At 42.0% G+C, this 16,548-nt stretch overlaps 1 protein-coding gene across 2 annotated transcripts in view; it reads right to left on the bottom strand.

Annotated features, from left to right (window-relative positions):
• TRIM44 (tripartite motif containing 44) overlaps positions 1–16,548 on the bottom strand; it is a 110,227-nt gene that overhangs the window by 74,881 nt on the left and 18,798 nt on the right. For both annotated transcript variants that reach the window (XM_008686934.2, XM_040638947.1), the window contains exon 2: positions 14,719–14,796. In XM_008686934.2, coding sequence (XP_008685156.2) covers positions 14,719–14,796 — 78 coding nt within the window. The remainder of the gene's footprint in view (positions 1–14,718; positions 14,797–16,548) is intronic.

Raw genomic sequence — 16,548 nt, 5'->3', positions numbered from 1 at the left:
TTAACCTCATTACTGACCTGTCTGTAGCATTTAGCACTACTGATGCCCCTCAGTCTTTAATTTCCTTCCAGGGTTTCTGTGACCCTGGACTTCCCTGGCTTTCTATCAGCTCCATTCCTACAATTTTACATACTCTCTCCAGGTGACTCTGATTGAAAAAACTCCTCTAACCAGGGTTTTTTCAACCTTAGCACTATTGATACTTAGAGCTGATAGCTTTTCGTGTAGGGAAAATGTTCTGTACCTTGTAAAATATGCAGCAACACCCCTGGCCTCTACCCAGGAGGTGATAGTAGCATCACCCCTCACCTCCAGACATTGTCAGATGTCCTCTGGGGCCCAAACCACTTCCTCTCCACACCTTCCACCTTAGTAATTTCATCCCACTTTTGCAATTCAATTCCTCCCTCCACAGAAATGGCTCCTACACCTGGATTTTCTCTCCAGGCCTTTAGACTCACAATTCCTTTTCATGTGTGTGTCTGCCTGGATACTTTTCTATTACTCGAACCATTAAGCCTCAAACTGAGTCCTCTCCCTCCTCCTCATTGTTATCATTGCTGCCTTTCCAGAGTGCCCAGACAGTAGGTACTACTGCAATCATTTCACGTGTGTTATGTCAATTAATCATCGCAACGATACCAAGTGATGACAATTATTATTCTATCAATTTTACAAATGAAGAGACTGAGGTTCAGAGGGGGGTAAGAAACCTGCCCAAATTCATACACAGAGTAAGTGGCAAAGCTGGAATCTGCACCCACACAGTTTGACTACACAAGCTTCCCTTTAACCACAGTCTTATTCTTTCATATCTTCCCTTCAGACCTTGCCCTAGTCCCTGCCTTCCCCTTAACACCACCACGGTTTGGGAAATCACCCAGGCTCTGAATTCTGGAGCTAAGTTTTCTTTTCTCCACCAGGAACAGGTCTCTTGACTTAATATCTGGAGGAGAAACGATGACACCTTTGCTGGGCTCTTGCACAAAATGGTGGTCAATACATAAAATGTCAGAAGCCATCCCACATCTGCCTCTCCACCACACTGGCTGAAGAAGTCTGCCCTTTTATCTATGAAAACCCCCTTCTTTGCATTCCATTCTACTACTCTCCACTAATATCTCTACTCAATCTCTAGACCCAAATGCTCCATTTTTGCTCCACCTGCCCCCTTGCCCCAGGGCCTTTTAGCCCACTCCCACTCTCACTTGCACCTCTAACTTGCTGAATAAAACCCCAAGTCCCAAAGAGATTCCGGGTGACCCCCCCCCCATCTCCTCCTTGGTGTTTAGACCTTAGCTTTGTCTTATACAATCTTCGGTTTGGCTTGTACCTTCAACTCAGGTAGGAGCCCCGTATTTCAGTCAGAATACTCCAGCCTGCCTCTATTTCTGCCAGAGCGCTTCTTCCTGAGACTATAAATTTTGGTCCTTGGTACTTAGGCAAGTACTCTTGTTCTTTAACAGCTTCATGAATGTGCACCCGTAGAATGCTTCTTCTGAATCTCCTCCCTTCATGGTTTTCCCTCCCCCAAATACAAATAGGAATATATGCACACATGCACATGTGCACACACACACACAGCACTGGAGGCTCAGGACTATGTTTCCTAAACGCTTTGTATTGGAAAGATCCTAACAAACACTTGAATTGAATCTGCTAATCAGCTATGAAGCAGACAGCAACTGTGCACCCCCAGCCAGCTGAGAGACGTGGTCACAGCAGACTATGGACCAGCCCTTACTGCGAGAGATGGAGATGCAGCCACTGTGGCTGTGGCATCACTGCCAAGCATCCCTCCTCCCAGGGCTGCCTGTTCATGCTGTCAGCTGCTATGACTCTATTGCCATGACAACTTGATGTGGAACCCAGTGTCGTGGCACTGAACTGGATGCACCAGAGAAAAGTTCAACAGGAATGCTAGGCTCCCTTTGAATTGATACAATTGCTTGCTCTTTAGATGTTTCTCTCCTTGCCTGACCCCAGGGTGGCAATAAAGAAAGCAATCACAAACTTCTGAGCACCATTCTTCCTGAGTGAACAGAAAAATAATTCTGGGTGACCCTCCTGTAGAAATATGAAAGTGGAAGAAGGAATCCCCAGAGACACCCAGGACCTATAACAGGAATAAGAGTGAGAACTTCTATTTCACCTTGTTTTCTTGTCTTTCTTCCATCTTAACCTGTGCATAAGCTAGAAAGACAGTTTCTGCTTCAGAAATTACCCTGCAGGAAGTGGGAGGTGGAAATTGACACTGAAAGTTTCAGGGGCAACTAAACAGAAATTATACTATTTGTAAGCCTCTTAGACTTGAATATACAAAGCACGCCTATATTATCTGCTAAAGATAAAAGCAATTTTAAAACAAGACTCACCCCTCCACCTTCATTCCACTTCTCTATCCAAACACTTTCCCTGCAAAGCCACAGTCATTTGTGTGCTATCAGAACCAAACAACTGCGTACCACCGGGAACACTGAGGAAAGGGCACTGAGATGGAGGTCTCGGTCTTCTTTGCTACAGCTGTCAAAATGGTAAAGCTCATGGAGTCTGCTGTGGTAGAGAAAGAGGTGTGAGTACAGACTCTGCTAACTCAATGCTTCTGAAAGATGAAAGTTTTATTTGTAAAATAGAGGTAATAATATCATTCTCACAGATATTTTTGTGAAGTTTACACAAAATAATACATAAAAAGAATTTACTATTCTCTGGGCACATAGGAACATCATCAGAACTATTCTGCTGGTCCAGATAACAGTAACCACGAACATTTATTGTGTGCTTTTCATACGGGACCCGCTGAGCTTTCACAGATAAAGAGTCCCCAATTAGTCTTCTTAGAGAAAGAGTCTATAACCTTGGGAGTGCAGATTCTAATTTCCCAAAGGAACACAGGAAGGTCTTTCTCATACAACCTAGGCATGAAGACTAAGGATGTCAATCAGAGGCTCCTTGCCTCAGTTTTAGTAAATGGCCACAGGCTGTCCAGGAGAAATGTTTGCCTTTTCTAGTTTTATACGATCAGATACAGTCTACTTCAATGATATTGAGGCAAAGCACAGAGTGCAGGAAGGATAGGTTACATTCTGCCTCTCAGTTCCCACACACAGTCTGTAGGTATACTCAACCTCACAACCTGCTTCTATCATATTGTTTCTCCTCTGCAGACTAAAAACCTATTACACCCCTGGAGCAGCTAACAATCTGCTTACCTAAGAACCACAGGGCTTGTTAACTAACTACCACTGCTAAAATACTTTTTGGGCCCCCAAGGCCATGCTAACTATCTCCCTCCTTCCCTCCCTCCCTTCCTTAAGATTTTATTTTTTGAGAGAGAGAGAGCATGAGTGGGGTTAGGGGCAGAGGGAGAAGCCCGCTCTTCGCTGAACAGGGAGCCCGACACGGGGCTCCATCCCAGGATCATAACCTGAGCTGAAGGCAGACGCTTAACCGATTGAGCCATCCAGGCGCCCGATCCTCCATTATTTCTCATCTCCTCCTCAGAGGTTTCCATTCTCAGGGTACTCAGTAATAAAAGTGTAATATGATTAGTCCTAGCTTACGGATGACACTAAAGGCTCAGACAAATCAAGAGGGACAGGTAATAAGTGCCAGAGGACTCAGGTCATCTGACTCCAACATCTGTGCTCTTCCGCCAAAGAAGTAAAAGAAAGCATGTCATACTCAATAGTTTTTTTTCCCTGAAAGTCTGAACAAACTCTCTATTGGTATACTATTCCAACCCATCTTCCATAGGTAAAAGTTAGTAACCTCCTACAACTACTGACAATTCTATATAGCGATCATAGAAAGGCAATTTATTGGCATCATTAGCCTTAGACAAGTCGTTAAACCTCTTAAATCTTTGCTTCTTGATCTGTAAAATGGGGATTATAATGTCTAGCTAATCAGGGTGAGTTAGGAATTAAGGAGCCATCAAAGACACTATTTCACTGGCCACAGAAGTAGACAGAAGCCATTCAACAAAGCATAGTCGTCAACTAAATCAGTGGGTTGAACGGACATCCTCTACAGCTACAGATGGATTTTGTCCTTCGGCTGAACGCCGTCAGGAGAGATGTGATTCTCAAATTTTGCCTTTTATATATACACACAAGCATCTACATACAGACCTGAGGTAGACTGAGAGTTGCACTCTGTAACTTTAGCCTTAAGTTATCAAAGAAAACATCTTTTTCCTTGAGCAGACCTGAGTTTTATTTCCTAGCTGAATGAGAGGCTGGACTAACAGGAAAAGGGGAAGAAGGGAGACAGGAGAGAAGGAGGCCCTTAAATAAAAGTCTGGGTGGTTTTTATACTATTATTACAGTAAAGTTTTATATCTAGGCACCCAGGCTCCTAAATTAAATGTCAAATACAATCCTGCACTGGCAACATTAAGTGTGGCTGCTTTGGGGGACTCCTGACAGCTCCACTCCCCTCTCCATGTTGGTCACATAATAAGCCCTTCAAGCTTTGGCAGAGAGTATATTATCAAGTCTCCTGTCAGTGCAGACAGGAGCTAGAGCATGGGGAGAAGGACATCACAATGTGTTAATTTTATTAAGCCATTTAAAGCTCATTCCCTTTGCTTTCTAACAATGCTCCAGCCCAACAGGCAGCTCAGAAACCATGCCTACCCCAGTTTCAAAATGCCTAGAGCTGATCTGTACAGTACTTCAATTAAGAGCTCTGGTGCCCCAATAGAAAGAGGACGGCCAAAGGGGAAAGCTGCAGGAGAAGCAGGAAGGGGAAGTAGGAAGAAAACAAGAATCTCAGTGTTGTTTAAAGTGAGGACGTATCTCCTAATGTGTCTCTTAAATGTGACACTTAATTTCTTTTGTGACTCTTATTTTATTTTTCTTTTAATTGGGCACCAGGCAGCTTTGCTAACTAGAGAGTTTGCTCCATAACAATAAACATAATTGCTTCTATGCATTGATTTCTTGTTTCTATTGGGAATATATAGACACACAGCTGCACACTCCCAAGGCAGAGAGATTTGCCTCAACTTGAATGGGCAATGGAGCGACACTGAACTAACCCCAGGCAAGGCAGCCAGGCAAGGCCCAGAGTCAGCCACCCAGCCAGGCAACGAGACCAAGGGGCTCCAACCCTGGAGATTTAACTCAATTTATCTGAATGCTATTATCACTCAAAAGAGGTAGCAGTGGCCCTTTAAAGTGTCACTAATCCTGGGAAGTGTTAATTGATCAAAGTATAGAATCTAGTTAGTTGTAAACATGTGGCTTCTTTTTTCTCTGCAAGGATCTGAAGGCCTCCTGAACTGTGGGGGTGGGACTGCTGCTCCCACAGACTGCTGGCCTTCTGCTGGAAGCAGGGGTGGATCTGAGGACTGGGAGAAAGCTAGCAGCAGCCACCCTGGACAGGATGCTGTACTAAGCACTTTAAATGGATTATCTCATTTAATCTTCCTAACAAGCCTATGAAGTATGTATGATTATCCCCTCCTTCAGAGCTGAAAAAAAAGAAAAACCTGAGACATGAAGAGATTAGGCACAGGATCTGCCTGAGGTAGAACTGGTGGTCAACACTGGAGGTAATCTGACCAGGTGCAGTCGGATCCTGCGCCCGCACCGTTAATAACTGTAGAATACTGCCTCTCCCTGACAGGCTAACATCGGGTTTCTGCCCCCCATCCCCGCCTAGAAGAAAGGAGAAACAAAGACTATTCACTGATGAATGGAATTACTGGGTCATATGGCCACTCTAAGTCTAACCTTCTGAGGAACTTTAAGTGAAGGGCTAACAAAAGTGATTCAGACAGAAATCTCTTACCGTCTCTCACGACTTTATTGAGATATAATTCCCATATCATACAATTCGCCCATTTAAGGTATACAATTCAGTGGTCTTTAGTATATTCACAGAGTTGTACAATCATCCCATGATCAGTTCGAACATTTTATTTTCATCACACCAAAATGAAACGCCATGGCCCTTAGTAGTCAGCCCCACCCCACTTCTCCATCTCCCTCAGCCCCGGGAATCGAGTCTCTTTCCCAGCTGTAGACATCTGCCCTATTCTGGACATGTCACACAAATGGAATCACTCAGTACGTGGTCTTCGGGGAATGGCCTCTCCCACTGAGCGCCGTGTTCGAGGGTCAGCCTTACTGCAGCACGTACCAGCACTGCACTTCCTTGCTGCCAGTGTCCCGCTGTCTGGATACACCAGATTTTACTCACCCGGTCATCTGCCGGGCTGCTTCCATAGTCTGGGTGGTATGGAGAATGCTGCTATGAACACTGGGGTGCAGTTTTGGTGTGGACGTGTTTTCATTTCTCAGGGATGTACCCAAGAATGGAATTGCTGGGTCATATGGCAACTCTATGTTTAACCTTCTGAGGAACTGCCAGACTGTTTTCCAAAGTGACTGTACCACTTGCAATTTTTCCACATCCCTGCCAAATGGAAAACTTCTCTTTATTGAGAAAACTGCAGAACCGTAGTCCTAAAAACCATCAGCCTGCTCCGGCTCCGCTATTACTGCCTGGGTGACCTCCGGCAGGAGCGCTTCCTCTCCCCCGCACCTCAGTTTCCTCTGCTGTAAAGCAGGGAATGCGAGATGGCCTCAGACTTCCCACTGAGCCTTCCATGTATTCGTTTAGTCCCAGCCTGGGAGACACCCTGGGGGGGGGGGGAGGTTGTGGGGAGATGCCATCAAAGGGACAGCTTGGGGCTGACTACATGACCGTGTGTCTGACTTTGCATTAACTAAATTTCCACTGTGCCTGAATTATCTTAGACTGTGACTGGCATGTCTGGGGAAACAAACAAACAAACAAACTTCACAGAGCGTGCTTACACTATTAGGAAGAAAACAGATATGCCATACTGGGTAAGACTTCCATTGGGCAATAACGGCAGACTGGCCTTCAGGATTTTAGTTTTCCAAGCTGCAGTTCAAAGACAGTGGATTCAAATGATAAAAATGTTTATAAGGGATGATGTCTGGTGAAAAAAGGAGGATACAAAATATGTATGCAAGTCTATACACACAAAAATACATAGTTATCTAATTGTATATATACTTATACACACATAGAGTAATAGTTATCTAGAGAGAAAATACTAATTCTCTATTTGAAAGGCAAAGCACCTGGGAAAATTGGACAGCTACATGCAAGAGAATGAAACTTGACCACTATCTCACACCATACACAAAAATAAACTCCAAATGGATGAAAGACCTCGATGTGAGACAGGAATCCATCAAAATCCTAGAGGAGAACATAGGCAGCAACCTCTACGACATCGGCCAAAGCAACCTTTTTCAGGATACATCCCCAAAGGCAAGAGAAACAAAAGATAAAATGAATTTATGGGACTTCATCAAGATTAAAAGTTTCTGCACATCCAAGGAAACAGTCAGAAAAACTAAGAGGCAGCCCACGGAATGGGAGAATATATTTGCAAATGACACTACAGATAAAGGACTGGTATCCAAGATCTACAAAGAACTTCTCAAACTCAATACACGAGAAACAAATAAACAAATCAAAAAATGGGCAGAAGATATGAACAGACACTTTTCCAATGAAGACATACAAATGGCTAACAGACACATGAAAAAATGTTCAAAATCATTAGCCATCAAGGAAATTCAAATCAAAACCACACTGAGATACCACCTTACGCCAGTTAGAATGGCAAAAATAGACAAGGCAAGAAACAACAATTGTTGGAGAGGATGTGGAGAAAGGGGATCCCTCCTACATTGTTGGTGGGAATGCAAGTTGGTACAGCCACTCTGGAAAACAGTGTGGAGGTCCCTTAAAAAGTTAAAAATTGAGCTACCCTATGATCCAGCCATTGCACTACTGGGTATTTACCCCAAAGATACAGACGTAGTGAAGAGAAGGGCCATATGCACCCCAATGTTCATAGCAGCAATGTCCACAATAGCTAAATCGTGGAAGGAGCCGAGATGCCCTTCAACAGATGACTGGATTAAGAAGTTGTGGTCCATATATACAATGGAATATTACTCAGTTATCAGAAAGAACGAGTTCTCAACATTTGCTACAACATGGACAGCACTGGAGGAGATAATGCTAAGTGAAATAAGTCAAGCAGAGAAAGACAACTATCATATGATTTCTCTCATCTATGGAACATAAGAACTAGGATGATCGGTAGGGGAAGAAAGGGATAAAGAAAGGGGGGGTAATCAGAAGGGGGAATGAAACATGAGAGACTATGGACTATGAGAAACAAACTGAGGACTTCAGAGGGGAGGGGGGTGGGGGAATGGGTAGGCCGGTGATGGGTAGTAAGGAGGGCACGTATTGCATGGTGCACTGGGTGTTATACACAACTAATGAATCATCGAGCCTTACATCGGAAACCGGGGATGTACTGTATGGTGACTAACATAATATAATAAAAAATCATTAAAAAAAAAAAATGAAAGGCAAAGCACCATGATATTAACCAGTTTTCTCACAGGTGTGTCTTAAAGTGTGATGTACTGACCATGTGCATCAGAATCATCCAGGCTGTATATTAAAAAAGCAGTCTCAGAACCACCAAATTAGATGTTCTGGGTGAGGCTCAAGAATCTGCATTTAAAAAAAGAGGTAACCATGCGGATGGAACTAGAAGGTATTATGCTAAGTGAAATAAGTCAGAGAAAGACAATTATCATATGATCTCACTCATATGTGGAATTTAAGAAACAAAACAGAGGATCATAAGGGAAGGGAGGGAAAAATAAAAGACAAAATCAGAGAGGGAGACAAACCATAAGAGACTCTTAATTATAGGAAACCAACTGAGGATTGCTGGAGGGGAGGTGGGTGGGGGGATGAGGTAACTGGGTGATGGGCATTAAGGAGGGCACGTGATGCAATGAGCACTGGGTGCTATACACAACTGATGAATCACTGAACTCTACCTCTGAAACTACTAATACACCATATGTTAATTAATTGAATTTAAATAAGATTAAATTAAATTGAAAAAAGAGGTACTCAAAGTTTACAAATGACTGCAAGTAGCAGATTTTTTTCCTTTTATATACTTGTCTGTTTTTTCCACAATTTTTCCACAATTTTTTCCTTCTATATACTTGTCTGTTTTTTCCACAATTTTCTACATGTATTACACTTTTATAATTGGGGGGACAGGGAAAAAGGGAAGTTGTTTCATTTTGTTTTGATAAAGGCAGGGGGATGGTGAAGGAGGGCAAAGAGCTTGTTTCTCCTCTTTCTACCACCCAAGTGTCTACAGAGGATAAAAAGGGGCCGCATTTGCTCCTCAGTGGATTCTGCACCTCAGAGCCTAGCTTGGGCCTGAGACAACACAGGTATTTTCCCATTCGGTGGCCTCCATCACTCACAGGGAACTACTGAAGCACCAGCCTCATTCTTCATTTAGTCAGTGCTAAATGCTCTGGGCTGTCACAGCTCCTCTCCATCTCCCCATATTTTCTGTTGGAAAAGGCCATTCTCCAGTCCTGGACCCTGGGGTTGTGGACTGCAGTATCCAGTAAAGGCAGGTAGAAGGGGAATGTGAGGGAAAATCTGTCAGTGAAGAGGCATACTGCTAAGGAGGACAGCACACAGCTTTATATTTACTTATCTGTGGGTTCAACAATTGTTTGCAGGGGAAGAACATGGAGTACGACAAATGTGAGGTCTTAGTCCTGTCACTTCCGAGCAAGCTCTTTAGCCCCCCTAAACCTTGGATTGTTCCTCCATAAAACAGGACAAATAATATTTCTTTTCATAGCGTTATTGTAATAGATAACGCATATCTATTACCATGCGTATCTATTACTATCACATCACCTAGCGCCTACCAGGCTAGGGCTTGAGGGTACAGAGATAAAACACTATGCATGCCCTTCAAGATTACTACTTACAACTTCTTCTTTTTATGGAAAGTGTAGAATTAGGTCAATAATTCTAATAACTTTCCGACCAGAGGAACACTTTTGAATGAATCAACTTGATAACTGAGGCAGCTCAATTCTCTGTTTCAGTTGGCTGCATAAATACTGCCCCAGCAAATACTTCTGTCTTGGGGCAGGGCAAGGACTAGCATGAGGCCTGGATTGACCCTGGTAAATAAGAGGACCCTAACAACAAGAATTCAAGTAGGTTTTGCTTATATCCATCACTCTTTGTACATGCAAAACCCCTCGTTTTTTTAATGAGTCTTTTTTTTTTTTAATTTAAGGTTTTCCTTATTTTATTTGAGAGAGAGGGAGAGAAAGAGAACACAAGCAGGGGAAGGGGCAGAGGGAGAAGCTGACTCCCTCTGAGTGAGTGGGAAGCCTGACACAGGGCTTGATCCCAGGACCCTGGGTCATGCCCTAAACCAAAGGTAGACGCTTAACCGACTGAGCCACCCAGGTGCCCCAAAACCTATCATTTTAACAAGAGTCTGATTAGCAAAGGAGAGTGAAGGACTGGGCTATGTTCCATGTCAATGATATCAGCTACTAAAATGGACTGTTAAGTTCTCTTGCAATTATAAAATGCTATGTAAATGCTAAATAAAAATAAAACAATTCTCAGATCTATTTAATTTCATGTTGCTAGACAATTCTCTGGTTTTAAACTTTAGTAAGAACGCCTTAAGAGATTGAACACAGAAAAAAAACCTGATATGTTTTAGGCAGTGTTAATATGGCTAGGTCCCATATTTAATCCCACTCCAACCTGAGAGAATAATGTGAGCCACTTGGCTTGAGTTCAAGGCACTTTTCTTGAGAATAACTTCTTGTAAGATTAGTATGATTTCATGATTTCATGATACAAAGCTGTGTTTTTAACTGTTTCAAACACACCAGCCACAGGAAACAAGGAACAGTGCATGTTAGATGGAAAGAAAATCAATCAATACTAATAGAGAGAGTGGCTGTTATTAACTGCATAATAAGATGTTAGTTGGATTGAGTTTAGCATGTTACGTTTTTGGTTCAATGCTTTCTGAGAGCCTGGGCAGGGGGAAGGAAGGGAAGGGAATCAATGTGTTTTCTGAACTTCAGTTTCCTCTGGGTATACTATGAAAGATAACTGCATAGTCACTTCACAGGAGAGTTGTAAAGAACTCAGAATACCTTCAATTTCTTAAAAATCCAGGTATGGACACAGACATGCACATACACATCCCTGATTAACTACATCTTTTAATTTCCCTAAAGTCTAGCACAAATATAAGAAATCTACAGACAAAAATCGCACTTTGTGCAATAAATGTTTCTAAAAAGTATGACTGAAAAAAATATGTTTGTGAACTAGATCATCTCAAACACACTGGGATGCCTACTTTCAACTAACAAACTAAAGAGTGTTTGTTATTAAAAAATACTCTCTCCATTATATACAAAGTTCTAGATCCCTGGAGATATGCGTCCTTCAAATTAGGGCTCACCATAGCAACCTGCGTGCACCCAACTTAATCTGGTTCTGTACCTTATTTCCCAGCCACCACTGGCTCTGATTCCCGTCCTCAGGCTCACCCCTAGTGGCTGGGATTTGGTGTCTCCCGCTGTTCCTCTGCTCTTAGAACTCAAGCCACTCTTGTCACATGACATGAGCCTTGATCATCCCCGTAAATCCTTACCAGAACTCCTCTCCCTCTCTCGGCCTTGCTGTTTCTCTGCTGGACATGGCGCTTTACAGGAACCCTGTCCTCTCAGGCAGCCTCAGCCACCTCCCTTTCCTCTCCCCCGCTCCTCTGCTACCTCAGCTCAATTTGTTTGCTTTATAAGCCTGTATTTTTATGGATCTCACTTTTTTGAAGTTGAAATCACTTAGACTTATTTACAAGGGCTCTTCTGGCCATCTGCTGAAAGGAATGGAAAAAAAAATCAAAATGAGAGAAGGAAAATCACTAAGGTCAGCATAGCCTCTAGTCACCCCTGACCCACTGAATCAGCAGCTGTGGGGGTGGGCCCAGCTCTCTGTAGTTTATAAGTCCTCCAGGTGATTTTTACGAACATTGACGGTTAAGAACAACTGGTCTGGAAGAAAAAAGGGCATCTGACAAATATTTTGGACAAAATGAGGCTTCTATTAAGAAAAATTAAGTCTATGTTATTGATACAGAAGAATGTACAAAATATTCTGTGTAATAAAACCATAGGTGCAGTATAATTCTTGTAAAATATCTTAGAAATATATTTCCACAAGGAAAAATGTCTAGAAGGTTACATACCAAATTGTTAATAGTGGTTAGCTTGGGGGAAATTCATTTGACTTTTCCTTTATGGATATCTGTATTTTTTAATCTATAAGCATATATTATTTTATAATTTTAAAAAATGGTTAATCTACTCATCTTCCACTCCTCTCTGACAAAACTCAGAGGTAAAAATTAACTCAATCCCCAGTAGATTTCAGTGTCTGGACTAATGAAGTTTTGTGATGCTTTAGGGAATTCTAGAGGAAGTGAGGCAGAGATAGTGCCCAGTGCTCCATGACTCAAATCAGTGCTTCTATGAAAAGCTCCTGGGCCAGGAAATGACAGGTCATAAAGCCTGAGAGATTCTGCCCTTCTTAAATAGGCCAACTTAAAAAAGGGATGGTAGAGTTCTGAGGGAAAGCAGAACAGACTAAAAACTTCTCTTGGAAGACAACTACTTGTTGCAAAAATTATGTATATAGTGTCCCATTTTCCACCCCCCCATTTGTGATCTGGCAGTCATTCTGCAATTACATTGGTCCTTCTTCACGCTGGCTCCAGGTATATAGAGTATATGCATATGGCAGACCAGAATGGGGCCTGAAAATAAAGGACATTGGTGGAAATAATCCAGGACAAGATAAAGAGAAGATAAAAGAGGTGAGTGTGTATGCACATATCCAAGATCAAGTCTGGTCCTAAGAAATATCCTTCAGCTCATGATGCACCATGGGAAAATCCTGAGGCTTCCACGAGCTGCTCTCATGGGACCGCTCAATTTTTTCACCGCTGGCAAGTTTCCTATTAGAAGCACTCTACGCACTCATAAAGGACCCCGAAGCACTTTACCTGTATTATCACCATGCACAGAAGCCACTCAGTGTAATCTGTATACATCCTCTTGCTCTTCACTGCCTACAAGCATGTGGGTGTGGCAGAAACAGAAAATACAGTTGTCTCCTTCAGGATAGCTGTTGCCCCAGAAATCAGAAAAACTCGGTAAAAAAAAAAGCTTTCAGTAATCCTTAATAATTAGTTAGTTCATCTACACTAAAGGAAAACTACTTATACCAGGGGTCTTTCTACTAAGAGTTAAGAAAATTGATAAAGGTTACACCAATTTTTTTTCTATCAAGATACCCTCTATATCTGGAGCCCTAACTACACCAGAAGACAAGAGATATTACCAATGCCCCAATATTTTCAATGCTGTATGAAGAGAAAGTTCTTTTGTAGATTGGAGACTGCAACCACCTTTTGAAAAGCCTGTCATTGTCTGTGGCTCTGCCTCGATAGTGTTTTAGAAAATAGGGGCACAAGGTGATTAGATGATAGAAAGGAGATGAACCACAGTGCTTAGTCTGTAACATGACATAAAAGAAAGTGCACACCCAGTGGAGTCCATTTGAATCCCAGCTCTAAATTATACTAGATTCAGGGCAAATGGCCCTACCTCTCTAAGCCTCAGTGTCCTTATCAATAAAATGGGAATAATAATCTACTCTACCCGGTTGTTTCTAAAATCACAAGTATGTAAGAGCAGAGGGGGAAAAAGAAGTTAGTATTTAATGGGCAGAGAGAGTTTTGGTGTGGAATGACTGAAGAAGTTCTGGAGATGGATGATAGTGGTGGTGATGGTGGACAACAATGCGAATACTTAATGCCACTGAACTATACACTTAAAAAAGGTTAAAGTGGTAAATTTCATTATGTATATTTTACCACAATTTTTAAAAAAGATACGTAAGGCTCCTAGCTCAGTGTTCTGGCTCTCTCAGTGGGTAGTCAAGAAATGCTAGCCTGTTCCGCATATAAAGAACTTTAAATTTAAAAAAAAAGGAGTGGGGAAACAAAAAGTCAAACAAAATTGTGCTCCTTTCCCTATTTGATTGTGAGAGGCTTTGACTCTCAGGCAGAGCCAGCTGGGACCAATACCCAGTAATGCCACAGTAAGTCTCTGGGTAGGAGAAGGGAGGCTGTGTTAGTCATATTCCCTCCGGCATGTTCAGTTCCCAGTCTACCCCTACCCTGGTATGGAGTCTCCCAGAATATCAATCTTATAGCTCCCAATATATTGCAAAGAAAGCTGGGAAGCTGAAACCATTTCCCAGACCACACTCCAGGTCATGAGGACAAAAGCATTCACAGAGGCAGCTGATTCCTGTAAGTCAGAGAGAGAGAAGACACTAGTGCTGAACACCAGCTGGGTGGGTCCGGAGCCTGCTCCAGTCCCCAGCATTAAGATGATCAGTACCTTGGATGCCTTTGACTGAGTTTAATGGACACAGAGGACAGTAGTCTCAAAGGCCCGTTAAAGGAAGATGAAAAATGCACTTGTCTGCAGTTCGGGAAAAACAATTAATGATTATATGTTGTAAGTCATAAAACAGAGAAGGGAAAAAACAGATGACTTATCTCTAGGCATATTAAACCACTGCTTCCGATAGGCAGGCTTAATTAGATCTCGATGCGATGTTCAGATAGATGATCGTTAACATCCTCGTACTTAGCTCAAGGAGAACAAAACACAATACCCAATCAATTCCAACAACACTTACTTTAGGATCTGAGCTCTTGAACTTCAACCTCTCCACCAACTCTATCATAGCCGCCTTCAGTCCGCCTGAGTCTTTGCTCTAAAAGAAAGAAAAGTCAGGGGTCATTAGACAGCATTTTGTTGCTCTCTCAAACACAAACAGCATTTCATGGGACAATGAAATGGAAAGCAATTTTTTCTTCTTATTAGCCAAGAGAACTAAATGACCAAGGAAAGCTGCACTGTCCCTCTTCCTCTCTCTATTGGACAAAGAGGGGAGGACATAAATTGCCCAGTGACCTGAGAGAACTACTGGAATGAAAACTGAATGCAATTTACAGGCTGCCTCAACGCTTCACCTTAGGGTTCAGCTGTGCCAGTGTTCACTGAGCACTGAGCTCTGAAAAGAGATTTTCATCTAGGATGTCCATTTTATGACCTAGTGATTTTCATTTTGAACTTCTACATACCAAATACAGAAGTATGCGGTACTAAATATTCTTACAGAAATAAAAACAAAGAAAATGCCCCAAGATTTAACTGGAAATGGTATTACAGTGTACTGGTTGAGTACAGGTTTTTGAGTCAGACATACAAGGTTTCAAATTTGGGGTCTGTCATTAACTAGTGGACTAACCTAGGGTAAATTACTGACTTTCTCAAAACCTCCTGTCCCTTCTATAAAACGTGGATTAAAAACAGGGTTATTTTGAGGCTTAACTGGAACAGTGTCAAGGTATTGCCTAGTATATGGCACATAGTAAGTATTCAACAAATGTCTCCTATTATTATTACTGCATTATAACAATTTACGTTTTTTTTTTCAAGATTTTATTTATTTATTTGACAGACAGAGAGAGGGAGAGCACAAGCAGGGGGAGCAGCCAAGGGAGAGGGAGAAGCAGACTCCCCACTGAGCAGGGAGCCTGATGCAGGGCTCGATCCAAGGACCCTGGGATCATGACCTGAGCCAAAGGCAGATGCTTAACCAACTGAGCTACCCAGGTGCCCCTGCATTATAACAATTTAGAGTAGCACAGTCCAAGACAAATGTAAGCCACAAATGCAAGCCACATATGTGATTTTAAGTTTTCTAGTAGCGACAAAAATAAAGTGAAATTAATTCTAATAGATTTTACTTAACTCAGTATATCCAAAATATTATCACTGCAACATGTGATTTCAACATGAGATATTAGATACATTTTTCCATGCCGAGTCTTTGAAATCTAATGTGTATTTCACATATACAGTCCAATTCAATTTAGACAAACCACATTTCAAGTCCTCCAAAGCTATACATAGCTAGTAAACTACTGTACCGGTCAACAGAGATTTAGAGAATAAACTCTAGAGCCACGCAGCCTGGATTCAAGTCCCGACTCTACCACTAACTGTGTGACTTTAGGCAAGTCACTTAGCCTCTCTATGCTTCTATTTCTTTATCCGTAATATGAAGCTAATGACAGCACTTACTTCACAGTGTTATAGCAAAATTAAATGAACTAATATATGTTAAGATGCTCAGAAAAGGGCCTGGAACATGGTAAATGCAACAGAGTCATGAGACATTTTTATTATTGTCTGTCTGCCTCACAATGTTTTAAACTCCTTAAGGGTAAGAACTACAGCTTCTATCTCTGTATCTGTGCCCAGCATCAAGAAGGGTTTGAAAAAGTCTGCTGAACAAATGAATGAAAATGCAGAAGAGGTGAATGACCTAATTTTAATACATGTGTGTAGCATACTCCAAAAATCACATAAATTAGTTTATTTTCTTATCTCAACTCCTGTGTGGGATCAGGTAGGATCATCACCTGCATCTTACCAGTGATGAAAAGGAAGCACGAAG

Source organism: Ursus maritimus, unplaced genomic scaffold (genome assembly GCF_017311325.1).
Source record: "Ursus maritimus isolate PB19 unplaced genomic scaffold, ASM1731132v1 scaffold_23, whole genome shotgun sequence".
NCBI classification, from domain to species: Eukaryota; Metazoa; Chordata; class Mammalia; order Carnivora; family Ursidae; genus Ursus; species Ursus maritimus.
The sequence above is the reverse complement of the archived record's forward strand: the minus strand, read 5'-3'. Positions and strand labels throughout refer to the sequence as shown.